Raw genomic sequence first — 24805 nt, forward strand, 5'->3', positions numbered from 1 at the left:
AGTCCACAGATGCACTGATATGTGTGATGACTTTGGTGTATCTACTAGCTGGATTCTACTCTTAAGATTTAACAGACGTGATATCTACAAGAATTCTTCTCAGAGAACTCTTCTCAATCTTCTTGAGAATATCGCTGTAAAGAAGAGATAGACTTTCATACACACATCCACCTGTCTTTGCACAGCAGTTTATCATGTATACGCATACATATATCTGTAACACTGTATATGTATGTATAGCTAATACATCACTGATAGACAGACATGCTAATTTAAGGGTGGAGAAATGTGACATTCTTTCTTTGTCAGTCTCTAGTAAGACAACTGCCAGGCAACAAACCTCCCAAAGTTGTATTTACAGCAGTATTTATAAGCAACATTCCAGTGTCTTTTCTAGTGATAGATAAAATAACTGCAGATGTTCTGTAAGCAGGGGATATTTAAAAGCTTTTTGTGGAAGATAGATAGTATGTAGTATATTTATTACACCTATATAAACGATAGTTCTACATGATATTATGACACATTTTTATTTAATTAAACTTTAAATATCTCCTGTTTGGAGAGAATACTAAGCTCTGAAAATAAGCGGGGTGGGAGAACAAATGTCTCAGTTTTTTACACTGTTAATTAAACACCATATGAACAAAGCAGTACAGTAGTAAAAAAGGGACATATTTTTGTGTCTGTGAGAATGATGACTGTTTAAAAAGAAATATTTTCTGAAATAAGTGATGCCACTTACAAAAAAAAGGCTCCCAGAAACAGTTTAGTGTCTAGACAGTTACTGAAAAATTTAGCTTACTTCTAGTTTACTGCTCTTCAAGTCAAAATAATTCCTAGCTATAGCCATCTTGTGATACCAAGTGAATATGACTTGGTTTGAATATGTCACACACCTTATTGTTATTTATCTATTTTACACAAGATAGAAATCTCTAAATCTGCCATGATCTCAGTTTACATTTAGAATAAATGTAACTGTTCTGCTTATTACATAGATGAAAAAAAATTACTGTGCAACTTCTGTGTTCCTGGTTTTCCACCATCTTTTTTAAATGTGTGTTTTCAGATTTGATAGCTTTGTATTGAAATTCCAGCAACTAGGAAAATATTTAATTCTTAGTTAAATAAAATAATGTTGCTGTTAACTTGAAATAACATTGAGTATAGACATATGTAAGTTTAATTTTACAAAATAAACATAAAGAATTATGAAACTAACTATAATAGTATTTCTTTAAAAATACAGCAGTACTAAAGCAGAAAGAAGCCTTAAACCATCTACAAAACAAATACAAATGTAATGCCTCTCATTTTCTTTACCTTTTTGAAAGAAGTAATCACTTAGGAAATTAAACAATTTCATATGCAGGTACAAGATACAAACATGGAGAGATTTTACAGGCCACTGAAAATGGATGTAATCCCAGTCATGAAGCCTAGGAATGACATCCACTCTCTTAGTGATAGGGAAAGGGAAGGGAATATGGCCTGGTATAGGATATCACGCTGTAGGAGACATCTCTCATTTTCCCAAACACTAACTTTCCTATTGTCAAAAGAAAAGTATTACATTAATCACCATTTTCAATGTGCAGTGACCCTCTGAGAAAACCCAGAGATACCCAGAAACCTCTAAGTAACAAGATTCTTCTGGTTTACAAAACTAAGTAATGAAGATAAGTTATTTGTTTTTAAAATTGAGATTTGCCATTAAAACATTGGTATGATAGAGTTTTCAGGTTTAACATTACCAGAATTTTCTAACCAGATTTATAACATTCTTCAAAAAGCTTTAAAATACCTGGAAAATTAGGAAACCTTCTAGATAATCTACTAAGCAGTTCTAATGAAAAAGTGCATATAATAATAACAAACTGGAAGTTTTCAGAATCTTTTGAATGCTAAAATGGTAACTGCATTTGATGGTCAGAATGAATTGCAATTTAGATGTACAATTCACATTTACTGGTGCTTTCTTGTTCCAGTACCAGTTTGGCTCCTTCAGTAATACTTGATGAAAACTACAGCAAGAAAGGTAATGTCTTTTTTGCACAGGCAGTGTATGTTTTCTTATCAACAGTGTAGAGTACAATGTTGTAGGCTGGTTTTGCCTGTTTGCATACCTGTTGTTTTGCTAACAATTTATCTTTTGTCTCTAGCTCCATTTTTAACTGTATTTCCAGAAGACTGGCTTTCTCCATCATAGTTGCTATAGTAATCTCCTTCTGATGAAGCTCTTCTGTAAGGTCAGAGATTTCTGTCCTCATTCTTTTCTGCTCAGAGCAATGGGACTGCTCCTCTGATAAATATGGGTTCTTATCTGTAGCAAATATTTTTCAAAAAGAAAAAAAATGTTGTGCAGTAAATATGGTTGCATCACTTTCTACCTATCAGTGTTTTTTTTTTGCTGTTGCTTCCAAGGCACCAACTCTTATAGCCAAATCAGAGATTTTTGAGGTTGTATAAAAAAATGTGTTCATGAGTCATTACATACAGCTTTATTTACTTTTAATTTTTTCAACTCTTCTGCTTTCATTTGCCTATTTTGTATTAGAAATGAACAAAATACAAGGCATTAAATTAACATTTAAAAAGAGTGTAAAGAAAGTAACGTTGGTTTTAAGAATTGGAATTTATGGCAAAAAAATATTCAAAGAAATATCCATTCCTTAAACCTAAGTATGATTTATTTGTATTGCTCCTAAGTTAACTTAGGTTTAAAATAAGTTTAATGCAGCCTAAATTAACTTAGAAACAATATAAATAAATCAACCTAGCAACTATTTAATGAGAAACTATGTTAGAAATAAAGAGTATATAAGGTAAATCACTTGATGAGAATTATTCCTGCCATTATATATAAGAGCAAATTTTTATAAAATCAGATTACATGTAAAGTCAAACTTTCTGCACTACCTCCTGTGTGGAGTTCTCCAAAGAATCAACACAAAAATTGTTTTCATAATCTACTGCAACCAATAATTTAGTACTGATAGATTTTTATATTATCTAAGAAACATAACTACAAAAATGAGCGTAACAACCTTTGAGCCCCTTTTAATAATTCCTGACAGTATTGTTCACAATCAGTAACAGATGGCAGATTTTATTTGTGCAAACTACACAGAAATACTAGAATTGTAAACAAACAAATGTAGATGCAAAAAACCTAAAAGCTAGATTCTGACTATCGTGCCAAAATAGCTGCATCCAAGTCAGCTGCATCCAACTGCTTACATTCCTACTCAGCAAAACCACAACATGCCTGTAAAAGGAGTTCTGAGCACCCTCTGCTCCCAAAGTGTTTTGGCCTGCCAAGCCATATGCCATTCCACAATGCCATGGCACTACTGCTTGTGATGGATAGTTCAAATGAAAGAGCACTGCCCTAGACTGTGCAGCAGATGACTGATTAAGTTTAGCCTTGTGTGGGTACCTGCCTCAGTGACCTGTATCAGTTGAGCTGTTAGCATATCTTACATCTGAGACCACCTACAAACTACTAAGCTCCTACAGCCTATTAATTACTCATAGTGTTGGAGGGTTTATTCCTTGCATGGCATTACCTGAATCACCGTGATGCTCAGGCATGGTCTCTTCCATTATTTCAATGAGGTACCTCGCTCTGTTGTTAGTGCACAGAATCAGAGTGTCCATTTCACAGCTACACAGCTACCTCCAGAAAACTTTGTCATGTGTGCAAGCTTCATGATCTTTTAAAATCACTTCTCCTCTGCATATGCACCTACACAAGGTCAATATTTTGCTCTCTTCTAAAAATCCTGTAATGCAGTTAAGATCAGGAAATACTTAATAATATGAAATACCTTGTTTAGCTCTTCTCATTTGTGTTCTTGACTTTGTGCCAACAGTAATAACTCAGTGTTTTTATTTTCTGGTTGCTCAGTAAGTTGTACAGAAGATGATACATGCCTAGAAATAAGAAATAAACAAAATATGAAACAAGCAGAACCTCCAATAACCTTTAACTTACATTATCCTCTCCACAATTTAAAACTGTTGAAGACCTGCTTGGTAGTGAAAAAAAGCTAAAGATTTGGCCTAAACCAGGTTGGATCTTGGCAGATTTCTAGAGATTAAAGACAATGCAAGTGAATGCAGAAGGAATCCTGAAATCTTTTGTAGACTGATACTTCATATAATCCCAAATAGCTATGGTTGATTAGATAAACCATAAAAAGATGAACATTTTACTCAAAGGAAGGTAGGGCAAATCTTTATCACACTACTTCCAAAGCATTTTAATACTGAGAAAATGAAAGAGACTGTAAACATATAAATAGAAATACATGACATGAATTGATTTGTAAAGATCTGGGCAGCACTAAAGTCCTTTTACACAGCCTGCATCTACTGCCTGATATCTTGTCATATATAATTGCCAATGAAAATGTTTATTCTAAAACTGTTCAGAGACTGACATTTGAATCCAGAGTATCTTTGTAAACAGACTTAATTTAAATCTAAGAAAAAAGTTATTAGCTCAGAAGTACTTTTTAATTTAAATATTGTCTTCAACATACATTAATTTCCTGCACATCTTTATACTCTTTGATTTTCAATAGTTCTGTATGCAACTGTTGGCATTCCAGTTTTAACCTTCTCCAGAGAGCATCCTGTGACTGCATCGCATTTCTCATTTCTGAAAAGCCTGCCTCCATCTTCTAAAGACACAAGCAAATAGATAAACAGTTAAATAAAATTAGACAGCTCAAAATGCTGTATTTTAACACATCATTCTCAATGCCTGTATAATTTCTATGAAAGGACATACATGCTTTTATTTCGAGTTTAATTTCTGAAAAAGGCATTGCTTTCATGTCAGTTCCTTTCCCCAGAAATGTCATCTAAAAGTTGGATGTTGAATATTCTTTGGATCTTGAAATGTTTCAATGCATCTGTCTCTGAAGCCATCATAGCAGACATCATTCATTCTTTATGGTACTAAATGCATCTAAAATACATAGTTTGCTTGTTTCAGCAGGTTCTGCATCCTGGAAGCTGCTTCAAGTGCATGAATTAATGCCATAAGTAACTTCCATTTTCTATTTTTCTGACAGCACTTCCAAATTTATAAACCTGAAAACTACAAAGCTACAGAAAGGCAGGATTAGGTACATTGCCTGGAATCTTGGAACAGATACATCTAGACTTAGATACTTAGACAAGGTGTTTGCACAATCATCTCCAAAACTAGTTCTATCCACACGGAGATAATTGCTTATTTAAATGAACTCCACAATCTGAATATACATGTTACATTTGGCATCACAAAATCTTAATTGTCCTCAAAAATCAGAATTCCATCAAAATATAATGAAAACAGACTAAAGATAAGAATTTGGGAATATAATTCACAAATAAAAGTAGTAGAAAATCAGATTCTTACAATAATAATATCCAGATCCAAAAGAATGTTCCAGATTAAAAAAAAAAAAAAAGGGCTTTTTCCAGTGATATTGATCCTTTCCCCTTAAAACTATTACAGTGAAAACATCAGTATTTTTCATAATTTCTTCATTTCAATACAGTTTCCATGTTTAAAAGCAAAAATAAAGCCTTTAAACTTTCAGTAGACAACTGGAATCCAGAAATGACACTGCAAGCAAGGAACTTCAAAGATCTGTTTCCCTTAGAGCTCCATATGTGAATGACCTTCCTTCCAAGAAGCCTGTGGCTTTCCTCTGGCTGAAAGGGCTGCTGAAGACAGATAGGAAACGCTTTTGCGTTTTTCATAGCGGCTGCATATATAGATTCATTCCTCTTAGCTTTGTTAAATTAAGGCTGAGAGAGCTTTTTAAACTCTGAAATGAAAGTCTGGGCATATTCAAGTAAAATAAAGCTTAATGAACTGTTAAGATTGTCTGCAAGACTCGCTTATGATCATCTTCCTGACTTCAACATTCAAGAAATAACCACAATTATTTTATAATATGTGAATTTCAGGGAGCATTATCCCTCTGATTTCATTCTGGAGTGGATAAGGGAATGAAATCTGCACGATTGTGTGGCAGGAGTCATATCATCTGTGGCAGACTGCAGTCATCATACAGATTTACATAAATTGTATTTTCTTCTGTGAATTATAATAATAGCAGGAACAACAGCAGCCGCCACAGAAATAATTGAAACAGAACTTCAGATCAAGGGTTTCACACATCACTTCAAGAAAATAATTTAGATATGTACCACTTATTTCTTTCAGAAATATATATTGCATGTAGTAAAAAATCGCTAAAATGAAAATTAATTTTGAAGCAGAAAACTTCAGGTTTTGTTTAGAAAACATCTAATGAAATAGCACATTTAACAGTTTTAAATTTACCAAATCCTCTCTTTACTTCAGTGAAGTTTTGCTTTGCATAGTTTTCTGTGATTGATATCAAAAGGACGTCTCAAAAATTTCTGATTGGCTCCCATTCTCATTCTACTCGAAGCTGTTCCTTGTGGATTGACCCAGGCTAGATGCCAGGTGCCCACCAAAGCTGCTCTGTCACTCCCCTCCTCAGCTGGACAGGGGACAGAAAATATAACAAAAGGCTCATGGGTCAAGATAAGGACAGGGAAAGATCACTCAGCAATTACCGTCATGGGCAAAACAGACTCCACTCAGCGAAATGAATTTAATTTATTGCTAATTATATCAGAGTAGGATTATGAGACAAAAAAAAAAAAATCTTCAAACACCTTCTCCCCACCCCTCCCTTATTCCTGGGCTCAGCTTCTCTCCTGAGTTCTTTAACTCCTTCCCCCAAGTGATGCAGGGGGACAGGGAATGGGCGTTGTGGTCAGTTCATCACATGTTGCCTCTGAAGCTCCTTCCTACTCAGGGGGAGGACTCCTCACACTGTTCCCCTGCTCCAGTGTGGGTACCACCCACAGGGTGTAGTCCTTCAGGACCAGACTCCTCCAGTGTGCGTCCCTGAAATGCTGGGGTCTGAACCCCAAGCCCCGAATTAAGGTTGACATGTGGGTGATTCCCACAGCCCTTCATACAGAGGGGGTGAGTTTGCCTTACAGCTTCCCCCCAGGGTGCGGCCGGGCCCGCCGGGAGGGCCAGAAGGGACCACAGCAGGGGTCCCGCACTGAGTTGACAAAGGTCAGGTGTCTGCTTGGGGATAAAAGCTGGGACCACTTGCAGGGAGTCAGGAGTGTCTGTCTGTGGAGTGCACTCCCCAGAGCTTCCTGGTTCAGGGCAGACCTCCTGACTCTCCCTGGAGCTGGGCCCTGGTCTGTTTAGACCTTTGTGTACATGGGCTGATCAGGTGAGAGTTGCCGTGTGGGCACCTTTTCTCTTGTATATTTAGCTTTCTGGTCTGGCTGTTTCCCATGCCAACTATGGGAAACCTCGGGTCTCTGTTCATACTGCCTGTTGTGGGCAGAGTCGTGTCCTTGTGTGGGATCGTTGGGGGTGGCATCAATTATGTACCAGCTGATTGACTTGTTTGTATCCCCGGCAATCATTCACGCAATGTCCTTTTTGCTTACAATACAGTCTGTGTATTGGTTTCTCTTCCTGCTGGCTGTATCATGCTTGTTGGACCTGGTCATTGGCAGAACAGTCAGTGATAGTCACAATAAATCCTGCCGGCAGCCCTGCACCAGTGTGGGCTCTCTTCTCTCCACAGAGCTACAGGTCCTGCCAGAAGCTTGCTCAAGCGCAGGCTTCCCATGGGGTTGCAGTGCCCTGTTGGCATCTACCTGCTCTGCCATGAGGTCTTCTATGGTCCTCACCATGGGCTGCAGGGGGATCTCTGCTCCAGTGCTTGGAGCACCTCCTCCTCCTCCTGACACACTGACCTGGGTGTTTGCAGAGCTGGTTCTCTCACACATTCTCACTCCTCTCTTTGGAAGCAGCTGCACAGCAGGATTTTCCCCCTTCTTAAATATGTTATCCCAGAGGTGCTTCCACTGTCACTGACTGGCTTGGCTTTGGCCAGCAGTGGGTCCATCTGGCATCTTGGAACCGTCTGGCATTGGCTCTATTGGACATTAGGGAAGCTTCTAGCAGCTTCTCACAGAAGCCACCCCCTGTAGCCTCAAACTACCAAAACTTTGCCCCACAAACACAATCCACTGTTTGAACTTTTAGATACAACTACATGCTATATTTCTACATAAATTAGTGCCCAGCTGCTGACTTAATGCAGACTTTTTAGGCTGCCTCTCATGTATGGTGGCAATTAAGTTTGCAGAAATAGCCTGTGGTCTCTGTTTGGATCTTCTAAAGTTCTTATTTTCAGTACAGCTGTGATATTGCACACCACCAGTACCATAGTTATTCTGAAACTTTCTGCCCTTTAGCTGATAATTACAGACATCTATCTCCACTTCTACTTAAAATGTCTTCAGTGCTTCCTACAGCCATTCTATTCTATTCTATTCTATTCTATTCTATTCTATTCTATTCTATTCTATTCTATTCTATTCTATTCTATTCTGCCACCTGCTTGAAGATGTTCTTAATGACTACAGCACAATGACATCTACTCTCTCAGTTTTACAGCGTCTATCCAGCTGCTCCAACTGCCACAATTTGTTCCACTCCATTTTCTAGTCCCAGTGATTTTGATGGTGGCTTTTTTAATAGGTTCAAAACCAGAAGTTTCTGCTTGCATATCAGTAACTTACGTACAGGCAAATGACTCAGTGAACTAATGTGCAGAAGAAATATATAAACATCACATGAGCTAAATTTGCCTGTTTTGACAACACCTGAAATTAACCTCCACCACTTTATAAGAATTAACATAAAGTATATTCCACATGAAGTTATAACTCTGCAAGGTTGTCTATAAACAGAATAGATCATCTTTCTCCAGAAAGAGATGAAGTTACTGTAGGCCACCCAGTATATTACTGAACCTTGAAGCGCTTAAATAAACAAGCAAAAGCATAATTGATATATATTACCAGAAAAAAATAACGAGAATTGCATTCCTGATCTGTTTCAAACATAGCTAACAAAAAAGGCTCTAAAGATCTTGTATTATCTCAATCTTGTCAGAACTCATATATCACAACAAAAAAGAAGAGGTCCAAATGGCTGTCTTCGTAGATCATGGTTGAAAAATGGTAAACAAGGGATAAGATAAAAACTGACAGTTCTGCACATAGCTGTCAACCTAGAAATTCAGTCTTCACTCAATAACGTTAAAGTACACCATACACTTTCCTATATATGTATTTACTGGCTGTATGGCAAAATGTAGAACAAGACGTAAATCAGACACAGAGATTTCAAGGAAGTCATTTATATACAAGGAGCCAAGTGAACCGAGTTCTGGTAGATGCTACAAATACAGGGAAGTTATAAAATTATAGATAAATAGACAATAAAAAATATACTATTACATATGAAACATAGTTCGGGTTTCTCTTAGTATTACTCAAAAATTGCACCATTCACAGCTCATTCTATGTTCCTGCAAAGAATATACCTTATGTATAGATCTTTTATATATGAATCTCATTACAAGTTTTTTAAAGTATACTCCTAAGTAATCAGTTCTCCAATATTAATTCCAAACTCATGATGAATAAGAAAAACTGTTACTACCTGGTACTGGTTTGGGTATGTTTTTAGATCCTCATGGACTTTCAGATTTCCTTCTCCTAGTTCATTCTTGCTTATTGCTTTTTTGTTCACAGTTGCCTGCAGTTTTTCAAAAATCGACTCATGCTTTTCAGTTTTGGGCTGGCCATAGGTAATTACCTCCTCTTGGTTTTGTTTCTTATTGCTTATTTGGAATTGATAAGTCTGTGTCTTCTATAAAAAAAAGAAAATATTTTAAATTAAATTCAATAATTATATATAAATTCTTAGGACCACACCATTACTACTAAAATCATAAAGCTATTTCCACCTTCCCCAGGATTTGCTTGGAAAGGATGATATAATTGCAACAGTCTGAATTACTTCTCTAAAGAATAATTTCTTTTTTTTAGTCTCATGTTTCTTGCTCTCAGTAAAAAAAAATGTTTCAGAAACTTTCAAGGGCATGGAATGTTTTCAAGGATTTGTCTCCTCTGCTCTTTATTTCACTAGCACTTCATGTTAATTAGCCTCAAATGTGAAAAAGGTGATTATGGTGACCTAGTCAAAGCAGTTACCTATAAAAAATAATTTGAGATAAATGTTCTTTGATTTATTGAACTCTGTAGTTGTGTGTGTGCGCCTCAGGATAGATATTAACCTTTGACTAGAGGGCTGGCATCACATCATTCATGTATAAACAGCTCAGTTACTACAGGAACTGTACTTCTTTGATATCATTTTCCCTAAACTGAGGAACAATCATTTGCCCGTTCTGCAGAGTCCCACAATCCATTCAGTTACTTGTACTAATTAAAATCCTAAAACCCAAACTCAGAAAATTGGTATTCTTTGTATTTGTGAATTCACAGGCATCATGAAGAAGCATAATTACTATGGTAACTGTTTTTGCTGTTTAAAAAACTATCCACAAGGATCCCTCTACTGGGAGATTAACAAGCAGCAGTGATCCTTCAGAACACTGAGAATCAGCTGAAAAATGACAACAAAATATGACCTGGAAACCATCTATCACGTGCAGAAAGCAAGCTGAGCAAGAAAATATATCTATTAAAAATAAATAGCATTACAACTACCATATTTCATTGACAAGGACTGCAAAAAGGTATGGTTTAGACAGCTTTTGATGTCATTGGCTATGCTCTCATAAATTGTGTTGGCTGAACAGCTAACGAGAACTGACTACTGGTTACGTATCGAATAAAAAGAGAAAAAAATTTTTAGGTGGGTTTCAGTTCTACAGATAGCAAACTAAGGTCCCCTTGACATAAAAGTTACAGTCTCTGACATAACAAAATATCAAACCATGCTGTGAAAAATATAATGCAAGACTTCATCTGGAAATCAAAGGCCTCACAAAACAAGAATTTAAGACAAAGACATAGGACCAAATAATGCTTTTAAAACAATTAAGGATTAACATCTGACTTCCATTGAATAAATCAGTGTTATGTTACAGTTGAGAAGAAAATTGTCTTCCAAGAAAGTTCACTGATGGCTGTGAAAGCCTCAACAGAAGAATGAAGATGGTCACCCTGAGTACTCTGTTTTGACTTGTTGAAATGCTGGGGTTTGAACCCCAAGCCCCGAATTAAGGTTGACATATGGGTGATTCCCACAGCCCTTCATACAGAGGGGGTGAGTTTGCCTTATAGCTTCCCCCCAGGGTGCGGCCGGCCCTGCAGGGAGAGCCAGAAGGGAAATGAGCCCCAGGGGTCCCGCACTGAGTTGACAAAGGTCAGGTGTCTGCTTGGGGATAAAAGCTGGGACCACTTGCAGGGAGTCAGGAGTGTCTGTCTGTGGAGTACACTCCCCAGAGCTTCCTGGTTCAGGGCAGACCTCCTGACTCTCCCTGGAGCTGGGCCCCGGTCTGTTTAGACCTTTGTGTACATGGGCTGATCAGGTGAGAGTTGCCGTGTGGGCACCTTTTCTCTTGTATATTTAGCTTTCTGGTCTGGCTGTTTCCCATGCCAACTATGGGAAACCTCGGGTCTCTGTTCATACCACCTGTTGTGGGCCAAGTCATGTCTTTTGTGGGATCGTTGGGGGTGACATCAATTATATACAAGCTGATTGATCTGTTTGTACCCCCAGCAGTCACTCATGGAATGTCCTTCTTGTATACAGCACAGTCTACCTATTGGTTTCTCTTCCTGCTGGCTGTATCATTCTTGTTGGGCCTGGTCATTGGCAGAACACTTGTCTAACTGTAGAATCAACGTGCCTCAGTCAGTAGTTTTGTCTAGTCAAACCTTGCTTTTCTAGCCCATTGGTATGGAAGTGCAACAGTTGCAGCAGAATGCTTTCAGCATCTGAAAACAAAACCTAACTGTCATCCTTGGCAACTCAGGATATACATAAAGAGTCTCACAGGAGCTGTTGAGAAAGAGTTTCACTAGATTAAGGTCCAATGAACTTAGTAACAATGCAAAAGGGGATTACCAGTCAGCAACATAATTGGCTTCCCCCTACTCAATTTTCAAGCTGTTTTGTGGCCCAGTTAATCTGTAAGTTATTTTCTAATTATTTTTTAAAAGCAGGATAGGTTATGAAGACATCATTAAATTAATACTTTGTTCTGAATTGAAAGGAATTTAAGTCAAAGTAAATCAAGATCAAAAAAGTCAAAAGTCACAATGTCAATCAAGGGCTGAACAGTAACTTGAAATCTGAAAAATATAAAAAAAGGAATAAGTGATTCAATAAAAAACTCTAAATGTGATTTGGAGTAACATATAGAAATGCACTTTTTTTCATAAATTATATTAATGTATACTTATGATTTAAAAAAAAATAAGGGCTATCAGAGTTCAGGGAACTTTATATTTGTGTCAATATACTTATGGCATGTAATACTTACTTGGCAAGGTTATTTTTAATAACTTGTCATTAGAATTAATTGAATATTAGTAAATAGCATAAAAGATAAATCTTTCTCCACAGCATAGTTAAAAATTAAAGAGGAATATGCACTGATTTTTGCAGGTTTTTTAAAATCAGAATTATTGTAATTGTCATCAAGAAACTTATTTCCTCATTTTCATGAGAAAAATAAAGTAACTGTGTGTGTCATTAGATCTTCTAGTATATGGGTCTGCCTTACCTAAACCCGTGTATTCACTACCAACATATCCATGTATTGTCAGATTAACTAAAAACTTAGTGGTTGGACTTTTTAAAATATGTAAAAATAACTCTAGCTGAGCTAACAGCTCATTTTCTTCCTAAAGCATGAATGTAGGAATTTTACAAGAAATAAATTACATTTCTCAGATGATAATTTTTGTTGAACATCTATATATAGATGATCATTTTAGCAGATTATCCCTTTCTTTTGATTTTATCTTAAGATCCTGAAAGACAGCAAAACAAGGCTAGTAAACACTTTTTCCTTAATCTAAATAACTTTGTATAGCTCTAAGAAAAATCTAATTTTGTAATTAATACATAATCTTTCCATAATTTTGGAAAGAAGAAAAAAGAACAATGCTCTAAACCAGACATCCAGTCATGCCCACCACATAAACAGCCTTAAGGGCTGTTAATCTGAAAAAAAAAAAAAAAATTGGTGGTAAGCATAATCATTGAATAAAAATGATTAAATATTTTTAATCACATTCATTGCTACAGATCTTAGAGTTATGACTGTAGTACACACATTTTATTGGATGGTACTTCCTGTGATTTTGAAGCTATATGAGGGTCAGGTAGAGTAATCAGAAGGGAATCAAACCCTTAATATTCAGACAAATGTGGGTGCTTCCTTTTTTCCTTTTTTTTTTTTTTTTTAACAAATTGGACAGCAGCTACCATGAATAAATTTTACTTCCTTAAACAAAAATTTGTTTAAGAAATTCTGTTACATCAGATTTATCTAATACTTCTTGTATTTGCACTTATATTTCTTTTCATTGTGTATTTGAATTTGCTCTTAAGTCATACAAGATCTTATATGTTCACAACTAGTCTTTAAAGGCAATATCCTACCAATAAGTAAGAGAACTCCAGTTACCAAAGCTGTTGCTCTTTTAGTTTGAAGATTCAGCAGAATAAACGTATCCTGTTTTATACAGTGAAAACTACAATTCTATAAGCTGTTGTGAGAACTTTCTTTTCCACAATGCAGATATTGATTCCAAAAAGACAGATGATCTTTTATAATTATCCTAAACTGGCAAATTCCTCAAATATTAAAAAACAGTTTTTTATTTGTTACTGGAACAAAATCGAATGCTTTCTAACATAGATTAATACAAATCTTCTCTTATAGCTTTTCTCATGTCTGCTTTGGCATTTTAAACCAATAAACATCTTCCCATTTTACAAAATGTGATACAAATGGAGTTTCAGACTATTTAATGAGGACTGCAGGTTCAAGGCCTTATTAAAGCACTGCTGGGCGTAGTAGATTTTCAACACGGTAATTATTTCCTGAATACTAGAAGTTGCTGAAAATATTCCAAGCTGTGATTTTTCATACTGCATAATCAATCAAATTATAGCATTGTGTTACATTATTTTCACGTTTTAATCTTAAGTAAGGTCATTCTCAAATTAGCTGGAACAGACAGTTTAATAGTAGGGATATATGTAGTCAATGATAGATGTATAACCTGTTTATTATTCTTTTAGTTGCAGATGTTGGCTGCTATGCTGCAGTACAAAGCATGGTAGCTTCTCTGATATAAGGAGTCTTCCTTATGGAAGAGGTAGCAACATTATGGAGAGCTAGGATGTGTCTAGGATGTGTCCTGTTATGTAGGAACAGTCACATGAAGGTTGCAGAAGTTAGTCCTATATCTTAGAGAGTAGTATAGAAGATAGGTAAGGCCAAAATAAAGATCCTAAACCACTTCTTAATTGCAGCTAAGTATGAAAGTACTCAAAACGTACTAGATTTTAAAGTTTTGATGGTAATTTCTCAAAGTGTCTAAATAATCTAGATCATAAATCTACATAAATTTGCATCATAAGCTTGTATGTCTTCACAATGCTCATCAGGTAGGCAACTAGCTCACACTTTTCAGCTGGTATTCCTCTGCTGACATGCCCTGCAGGACTCAGTTTAGTAAACGTTCAAAGCACACATACTTTATTATGCTCTTTACAAAAGATGGCCAGAGAAAATGTAAATTTTTTGTGATCCTCCTGTGCTTCATCAGACTAATGGTTAGACTGTTCTCTCCATATGTGGAAGACACAGTTTAATAATCTTTCCAGGCAGAATTTGGACCAGAATCTTCCCATGTTAATTTTCTGGCTAGCAAACAAATGTTATTTTTCAAAAGGTTCTGAAAATCTTCCTTTTCAACGTGTTTCACTTTGCAGAGGATACCAACAAATTTATTGGATAAGTCAAAAAGAAGATGCAAAAATTAGTAGAGCTCGAGATTACATTGCTCAGTTATAAGAAATGAGACCAGTTTCTGCACCAGTGAATGTAGCCAGAACAGTATTTGTGGAGAAGCCATCACTTGGAGACACACTCTCTACATGCCAATTCTCTGTGCTGGCTAACTCTTCTGTTGGCCCAATAAATATTTGATTATTCCATAGATGATAAAGCAACTTCTAACTCTGAAAAGTCAAGGCCAGGAATTCTGATCACAAATCAGTATCTTCCTGTATCCAACAGTAAGTCAGGTAAAATCCATTCTGTGTCCAGGGGGATAGGACATTTTATTCCAGACAAATCCTGTCCTCAGCATCTCATGGTATCTGGCCCCCATTCAGCACGCTGGATTCTGTAGAAAGTATTTTCAAGCACCTAATCCCTCCTCATGTGTTACTTAGGGAAACTAGGCACTAAGGTCAAGGTTGTGGATTGCCTCTGGCACAGGGGTTCTGAAAAGATATAACAAACAACTTTCCAATCCTAAATCCTTTTTCTGTCTAGTCCAAAGTTGGTTAAAGTTGTCCCGAGATCTATAAAACTTGAATTAATGAATTAATGGTAGGTATTATGTGATAGCATCCTGCATATATAAAAGGTCCCATACCTCAATATAATAAATTATATTATCTAGTATGCACATATTAATCATGAAAAAAAGAAAATTTAATAAAGAAAATTATTCGTATTAACTCATAAGGCTACTAAAAACACTAATAAAACTTTCATAAAAGAACAAAACCTGAATACTAAACTATGCACCTTTTCTTGCCAAAACAAGAAGATGATTTAATTTTTCTAAAATTACCAGAAAATTAAAGTTCACAACTGTAAACCACAAATTTGTTCTAAAGGTATTTAAAAAATTAGAATATAATAATAACATATTGTTACCTCTAGATTCTTGCACAAATTGCTCAGTTCAGATGGTGTCTCTGGGCCTTTCTCACATTTTTCTCTACTTTCATCCTTTTTTTTTTTTTTAGGTGATATGACTGTAGCTTTTCATAACTATGTGTCAGCTTTGAAAACTAAAAACGAAATCAGAGTTGAACATGCAGAATCTATCAAAGATGACCATGTGGCCAAAGTTTTCTTTAAGCTAAAATCACCAACTGCACCTTCAGCATTCTAAGTAGTTAATCAATGTAACAAAGAAACAATTAATAAAGTTAATTTCATAGAGATGAACACGACAAAGCTCTCATATAAATGTTAATTAACTATTCAAACGAGTTGATTTGACAGCTGCTTAATTCTGCTGAAATTCTTTGTAGCACTGCTACCCAGTGTCATTTCCTCTCCAATGTTTATATCTACACTTGTTTACTGCCATCTTGTGTTGACATTTTTAAAGGGTGCTTCATTAGCCAGAACGATGGATTATCAATGTAATTTAACCTTGCACGTTGCTTTTTTAGCATGGAAATTGTAGAAATGTTACGCCTGTGGTGATTGCATTCCTCTGGAATCATTAAGCACCCAAGAGCATCTATGAGCATTACACACTAAATACTGTTCTGTCTATCCATCTTACCATCAAATCATGGCTTACAAGTCTGAGGCAAAGGAGTCAGAGGCAGACAAGGGAAGGTACCAGCAGAAGTACCAGCCTCTTCAGAAGGTATCACCCTCTTCAGAAAAAAGGCCAGTTTGACCATTGGGTATACTACACAAGCAAAGGGCTAATGGCTATTAAGAGATTAGGTACAGCAAACCAGTATCTCTGGTAGAGATGTGTACATCTGGTCTGGAAAATAAAAATAAACAAGGATACTGACAAAGGAAACACTAAAAATATGGTCTTGAGGGAAGCTGAGTGAAAGAACTGTGTGGAGAATGTTGAGTAGAAAATAAGTTTATATCTACAAGTACTGGTCATGTCTCTTGTTTTGTTCCTTTAAATTCAGGTATATGTGACTTAAAAAAAGTCTGACTCTAACGTAAAGTTCTTTGTCTAACAACAAAAAAAATCCATAAAATCTCATATTTTTGTTAACTACTCAAGTGGACTACAATCTGGAAAAGAAATTACTTCCAAGGAAGTAACTGGAAATGGAATGGAATGGAATCTTATTGAAACAACCTGGAATGAGCAACAGATGTCTGTGCAGATAACAAAGATGTCTAAAGAAGTTCAGAAAAGATACTGAACAGGAACTGGAGTTAAAAAGTCATCGGAAGACTTCCTAGAGACATTTGAGACGATTTTGGGCACTTGTAATATGGAACAGCGGAAGAGAATTGAAAGGATGACCAGAAGATAGATTATTTTAGAGTAGAAAGTTTCATAAAATGGGAATGTTCAGGGATAGATTTGACCAGCTTGGAATTTCTGAATAAAAACACCTGTAACATGGACTTACAGAGCTGAGATATCGCCTTCAAAACAAAATCAAAATTCTTGCAGAGAAGCTGCCTGTATTTGAAATTGACCTTGCCGGGAAGAGGCAAGAGAACTCAGTTAAGATAAAATATTTAAGATGGGTCAGAGCATCCATGCTCAAACAGCATGGAACTCATTGCCTTTGGAAGAAAGATCCTTTTTCAAATAACAAGAGTCTGAATCTATTATGGCATATGTGAACTGCCTGGGAAGAGCAAACTCACATGAAGACAGTTATTGGACTGTTCATGTTAAAAAGGCTGGAATATACAGGATCTAACACTTCAGCAAATCAGTCTAAAATGGAACAGAATGGCCAAAAAGACAACATTTAGTTTTAATATTAGATTTATTTAATGAAAGTAGGATGTATCATACAGATTATAGTCTGGATCTTATAATGACTCGAAACTAGGCTAAAAGACATGAATCTTTTCATTTAATGCCAGATATTTGCTTGGAAAATGAGGCCCAAGTAGTTCTATTGCATGTTGTAAAAGTGAAAAAAAAAAAAAAAAGAAAAAGAAAAGAAGCATCAGTTCTGGGGTAGAATTCATCTAATTTTGGATTTCTGATAGTTAGACATCCAAGCCAGAGCTACTCTCTGTTAGAAAAAGCTTTCTCCAAATGCTTAGTCATTTCAGCTATCTTAAATTCATGTCATACACTCACATGAATCATATTCTAGGGATGTCCCTTTCCCTCCATTGATTCTTACAGGAGCCTGAGGTAGCTCAGAAATAGTCATCTAGCTTTTAAATGTCTCAGTGAGACATTTAAAATTAGTTGCTAAAGTGCTTAGAGTAAGAATGGATTCTCGTTCTTTTGCTCAGGAATTCCTGTAATTTTTCAAAATGAGAATAACTACTAAACATTAATATAGAAAAAAAAAGAAAATAAGTAATGAAGATGAAAGCCTGAAGTTTTTGCTATTTAATTATGACAAAATGTACACTTGAATTAATGCAGCATCATGGGCTAAGAGTTTCAGGTTACACATCAGGAATTATTTCCCTGATAAAAAAAAAAAAAAAACCAACAGGTTTCTGTATTCAACAGACACACAATAAGTTCAGTGGGACTGTTGCTTATTAAACAGTTGCTTTTATCAGTAGCAAGGCTAAAAAGCACCGAGGACCACAGGAGCAGTGTAACAGAGAGAAATTTGTTCTGAATAGAAAAGCATTCTGAGATTTACAAAAAGTGATCCTTTCTCTTTCTACTAAGATTAGGAAGGAACAAAAACTGGGAGGAATTTTGAGACTATATCTACAGCAAAAGATACAATGCTACTGGTAAGTAGTAATTCACCATTTGTGCAAAACTAAATTGTAGCTCTTAAGATTATACAGTTACATCACTTTCAGGAGGTATAACTTTCAAGTGAGGATAAGAACCAGAAGAAGAGAGACAAAAGAGTTAAGGCAAAGCTTAATATTATCAGGAAAGCTCTATATTTTAGATATGAGTTTGTGCAGCTAAGAATGGGGGACATTAAAGTCATTCTATTGTAGATACTGCAGCATGGTAATTTAAGAAAGAAACAATAAGGAGATGTGGTGAATGCTAGAGGAGCAGAGTGGGATGTTCCTACTGTTTAGTGTAGGTGCTTGGAATTGTTCTGGCAGGCAAACTTCCTGTTTATCACATAGAGAATCTAGGCAGGCCTTCTACCTTTGGCACTCAACAATTTACTTCTTCAGTCAGTGTTCACTGGATGGATATTTCATGAAGAAACATGGTTTGGTGACAGGAAAGGAATTGGAATCAGAAAAGAAAAGGTAAATGGCATCAGTGCTGGAACCTTGAGTAAAATAGGAAGACTGACAGAGGAAGAAATGTTTGGAGGCATAGACTGGGAAAGTGATGTATATTCTTAAGAGCTAGCAATCCAAACCTTTTTCATAAGGATAAAGGTACAAGCAATCAGGAAACTGGAAGAGAGGTTAAGTGATCTGGGTGGCAACTGAAAAGGAGAATCTTGGCAAGAGGTATAATGAGGTTTACAGAGAGAAGCTTGTAGCTTAGGATGTGTCAGACTGTTAAAAAGAAGCATAGAGAAAACAGATTGGCCATGGAAAGGACTTGCAGGGTGATCAACAACTTCAATATCAAAATCTTTGTGAAAAATGACGTAGAATTTCAATCCCAGAAAGTTCAATTTCGGTGAAGTTCTTAGCAACAACATATAACATAACAGTCATTTTTAGCATGTGATTTAACAAAAAAAAAAAAAAACAAACAAACAAAAAAAAAAAAGTGAAAAATACTGCAGCAAATGTGAAAAAGGATGAGAAAAGAGAGATATGCTGTATTTTGGGGGGTAGTTTCACACTGCTAAAGGTACCTTACAACTTACATAGAAAAAGTCACATTGGTTTTGATTTTCATTGTATGATGTTTATCTTCTCAATAATCATGCTAAGATGTTTCTTTTTCTGTAATTTGTGTACACTATAAAATAGCTTTTGTTCCTAGCTACTTTCCTAAATGACTAGAAGTGTTAATTACATAACAACCAAAATATTCTCTGCTTACTCACAAAACTGTTTGCCAAATCAATTTCCATATACAAAAGAAGAAACAGGTTAAAGGCAAACAGGTTAAAGGCAACAAAACTTTAACAATAAGTTATACGTGTATTCATTTGATGGAACTAGGTAGTGTTATCACCTCTAAATGAAAGTTATGATATCCTATTTATGCAATTCAAGATGATTCTATGTTAAGTATGATGACTGGAAATTTTCAATTATAACACTAAATCTCTGGTAGGAGATTGTAGCGAAGGAAGCAGTAAAATAGCAGGAAAAACAATGCAGAATTGTCTATGTGAACTTCTTAAAATCTGAGAAACAGAATAGGCTGGAGTTCGTGAAGATCAGATGAAAATTGATTAATGGTTGAGGTGGAAAATAATGAAGAAACAAAAAGATAGGCAGAGGGCAAACATAGACGTATAGAATCATGGAATGTTAGAACCACAGAATAGCTTGGGCTGGAGTGGACCTCTAAAGAACGTCTATTCCAACCCCTCAAGAACCCTACTCCATTACATCAAATTGCTCAAAGTGCTGTCCAACACGACTTTGAACATTCCCAATGATAGAGCGTCACAGCTTCTGTGGGCTATGTGCTAGTATCTCACCACACTTACTGGAAAAAAGAAATTCTTCCTTGTGTACAATCTGAATCTACTCTTTAAATCTTCAGTTTAAAACCATTGCCCCTTCTACTGTTATTACAAGCTCTGATAAAATTCTCTCTCTGTCTTTCTTACAAACCCCCTTTAAGTATTGAAACGCTGCAGTAAGATGTCCTCAGAGCCTTCTCTTCTCCACACTGAACAACCCCAACTCTCTCAGCCTTTCTTTATGGCAGAGGTGTTCCATCCCTCTGATCATTTTCATGGCTCTCCTCTGGACCTACTCTAACAGGTCCACGTCCTTCTTGTACTGAGGACCCCAGAGATGGAAGCAGTGCTCCAGGTGGGGTCTCACCAGAGCAGAGTAGAGGGGGAGAGTCACCTTCCTCAACCTGCTGGCCACACTTCTCTTGATGCAGCTCAGGATACAGTTGGCTTTCTGGGCTGCAAGCGCACTGTGAAATAAATAAAGCCAAAACAAATTCCCAGTGTCAATAATCTTGGTTACTATAGCCTTTATACTGGGTTCCCTTATGGAAAGCTATCAGACCACTTTAATAATCCCTGCAAATCAGGCAAACGAAAAGCAGAAAAAAATTACAACAAAGACATGATAAGAACAGTTTCAGTCTTAAAAGTCCCAATGTGCATCAGAATCTTATTAGCAAGAATATAATTGTCTATTCTATTCATTCACCAAAGTTTTAATTTATCAGTCCAAAGTCAGGAAATCGAGTATCTGTCTTTGTAACAGATGTCACAATCACATCAAAATCCAGCCAAAGAGTTTGGACACGTCAGTGCAGAAACGATAATAGAGCCTGGTAGTAAGCTGTAGTCATGATCATTTGTATGACATGATTCATCTTTCCCAAATCCATAAAGGTATATCTATACCATTAGGCACATATAAGCTTATTATACTGCAATTATAAAATAATGAAACTGACATTTTTCTTGCTTGGGATTGCAGTGATGGAAGCTGATTTTCATAATTCTGAGCCGTTTCATACTTAGTTTTCTGTAAGTTTCCCAGTTTCTGTTGAAGTAGTCCCACCTACAGTTAGAATAAGCATGAAGATATACCTTTTCTGAAGTGTTCCAAAATATGTTATTTTTTTAACAGTAATTTGAAACTTTGAAAGAAGAAAATTGCTTGAAAGATAGATATTAAAATTATAAATTAATTCAGCCATTTAATAATAAATCTGCATACCACAAATCCAGACTGTTTCAACTTCAAGTTAGGGATTTTGTAGTGAAAAATCTCATTGTGTGCTTGTGTTATGATTTAATGATAAAACTATACAAGTTTGTCAAGAAAAAAACATTTAATGAAAGATTTTCTGACCCAGCTACATGAATGAGCTGCTGTGCCTAGTTGTGAAAATTTTGCTTGAATGGCTTATATAATCATATAAATACTTTCATCTACTTCAGTACAAATCATGGGGAAACACTGTAGACTTATTTTAGCTCCCTAAGTACAGTGCCATTTAATATATCCTGGATTATCCAAATTTCACAGACATCACATATATGACAAATATTACACAGACCATACATGACACCTATGTTTTTCTGGAGGGGCAGCAGGAAGCTAGGTAGAATATGTAAAATATTTCAGGTATCTCTGTACAGGCAGACAAATTGATCCTTTAAGGATTAGCTAGCTGAATTTTTCTCTTGGGTCCTCTGACTGGAATGACTAAGGACAAGATCCTGATTGCTCGTTAGGGACAGTTACTTAATTTTCAAAACCACCAGTGGCAGTTTGAACACCTAGCTCACACAAGGATGTCCATGTGTAAACAACCAACTTCAAGTAGAATTATAGAACCATTTAGGTTGGAAAAGACTTTTAAGATCATTGAGTCCAACCATTAACATTGTCTTGAGATAGAACTGAATGATGTGCTAGGATTTACTGATGCTTCTGAATAAATATTCAGAAGACAAGACTGTGAATTATGGGCATCACCAAGCACACTGGGGCTTTCTGTTTGGTAAGCAAGCCTAAGTGACAATGCAGTTAGAATCCTCAATACTAATAATAAAATTATCATACAAAGACAGTTTATCATGCAAAATGATTAAAATCAGGTATAATCAGGAATTACAAAGGCATAATTTTGTGAAATGTTTTGAACTGTACATTTCCATTTAACATTTTTGATTAAACTAAAAGTGTTGGCATTTAGAAAAAAAATCAAATTATCTTTTTACAGCTAAACCAAGAGTATTTGATTTAGACTGAGGGAAACAGAAGAAATATGAGACTTTCGATTACATTTTTACAATCACTTTTCAGAACAGAAGCACACTTTAAACCAAGGATAATTAGTGACCTTTAAAGGGTGTTTGGTATTTTTATGTGACAGAACAAACAGGTCTCTTTATTGAGCATTTAGAGGATACTATTGACTAACTACCAGAATAAATACTTTCTTTATAGAATGTGATATTCTTAAATACCTCTTGACCTTTTCGATCTGGTTTGCTTTGGGCACTTGCTAATTGTTGGTCCTAGATACCCATCTTCACTTCTAAAGCTTTCATCTTCCTTCCCCGTTCTGCTTCCTTGCTGTTTACCATGATGTTAGTTTGATGCATTAATTCCTGAAGTTCAGCTTCACAGAGAGAAGCTCTAGTAAAAAAATATTTAAAAATACTTTCAAACAAAAAATAAGAGAGAAAACAAATTTTGATTTACATTGCTAAGAGTTTAATTCTGATGGAAATAACTATTTTTCAACATCAGAAAGAAATAAATGGTAGGTGGAATCTCACTTTATCCATCTTAAGTTTGCCTGAAGTCAGATTCAAACTGGCATATTATGGACTATTTGCCTAGTTTAAATGCTGTTTGATTGCCTCTAACTCTTTCAGGGATGAGCTGTGAAATGAACATAAGCTGAGTTGAAAGTATCCATGCCAAACCTCAATGGACAAGAGTAGAAGTTGAATATGAAGTTATTTATGGGCACAGGACTTCTCACTAAGGGTATATAATGATGGAAGCAGAGTTCATTGGAGGAAGTTATGAAGCAGCTGGCTTGAACACAAACCACAATTCTTAATTGCTAGTTCAACTTTTGCACCCTGTTTTCCCATTCTCTTTGTGGAAAATGGACTTAAATAATAAGGCAACTGGTATAATAATAGTAAGTTTTAATTCTACTAGGAAGCACAGAAGTGAGTGAATTTGGAAAAGAACTTGTGTTTGAGAGACTGTGTGCTGAATTTCATAGAGATTTGTACAATATCTACAACATAGACTTTGGATTTTTCCCCAAACTTCTGAGATGAAATTTAGAAAACACCCCTTACACTACAACCTCATTGTTGGTAATAGTCAATGTTTTACACTGTTGCTTTAGGAATATGGTGTGTCTTAAGTGACAAAGATATATGTTTACTTTATGGTATATTAGAAGGGCCATCAGAAACTAAAAGCAGTCAAAGTTGCCCTCTTAGTTACCCTCTTATTATGTATTAATTTTAAAAAACTTAACTTTGTCTGAACAGTCTCAAATAATGTTTAAATCAGTTGTTGTATACCATTTAGCAGATATATATAAAGTATCTGAATTTTAGTATGGAGTTTTTTTTTATTCCATATCCATTCCAACTTTGTTGATGAATATAAGAAAAAAATTGAAAAAAGATAAAGATATTATAGAAAATTTGGCTCTGGTTACTTCTTTAAGCAAGAAATTGCTTAGTTCTTTAAAACTTTTTATTTGTAGAAATGACTATTTCATATCAAAATTATACAGTCCTTCTAGGATGTATGAGATTTTTTCCTGAAGTATTTTTTCCTGAAGTATTTTTGAGACTTTCTTGCCCAGTTAGCCTTGATTGTTAAAGAAGTAATAACTTCTCTCAATCTGTAAATTTACAGCTGACATTTCATATTTGCAATGATTTTTTTAAAAGTCAGAATCCTTCTAGAACTCATGGATCTATTCAACGTCAGTGAAACATTCCAGTCAGAAAAATAAATTGTATCACAATAATTTATAATTAAATAAATATGTTTGTTGAAGTGTTCCTGAACATTTTATTTTCCTGCTTTTCCTTATTTTTCCTTATTTTACTGCTTCTTGCCCACTTAACCAATGGCATTACTCTATTGTTAACTATCCCTCCTTTCTCTCAATCAGTTAAAGTGTTAGTAAGCTGCTAGTTTTACACGTGCTTTCTCTTTCCTTTTTAAATCTGTCATAGTGACTATTCATTGTACAACTGAAGTTTAATCTGCATTTAATTTCCATTTCCTCATACTGTTGCATAATT

General features: G+C 35.6%; 1 protein-coding gene across 1 annotated transcript in view; it reads right to left on the minus strand.

Annotated features, from left to right (window-relative positions):
- Nucleotides 1-24805, minus strand: part of CCDC67 (coiled-coil domain containing 67) — a 37434-nt gene that overhangs the window by 7974 nt on the left and 4655 nt on the right. The window contains 9 exon segments of the mRNA XM_008949389.1: nucleotides 1017-1103; nucleotides 3834-3939; nucleotides 4564-4691; nucleotides 9587-9796; nucleotides 12834-12914; nucleotides 15870-15959; nucleotides 15962-16006; nucleotides 21468-21563; nucleotides 22982-23153. Coding sequence (XP_008947637.1) covers nucleotides 1017-1103; nucleotides 3834-3939; nucleotides 4564-4691; nucleotides 9587-9796; nucleotides 12834-12914; nucleotides 15870-15959; nucleotides 15962-16006; nucleotides 21468-21563; nucleotides 22982-23153 — 1015 coding nt within the window.

Source organism: Merops nubicus, unplaced genomic scaffold (assembly GCF_000691845.1).
Source record: "Merops nubicus isolate BGI_N331 unplaced genomic scaffold, ASM69184v1 scaffold4891, whole genome shotgun sequence".
Lineage (NCBI taxonomy): Eukaryota > Metazoa > Chordata > Aves > Coraciiformes > Meropidae > Merops > Merops nubicus.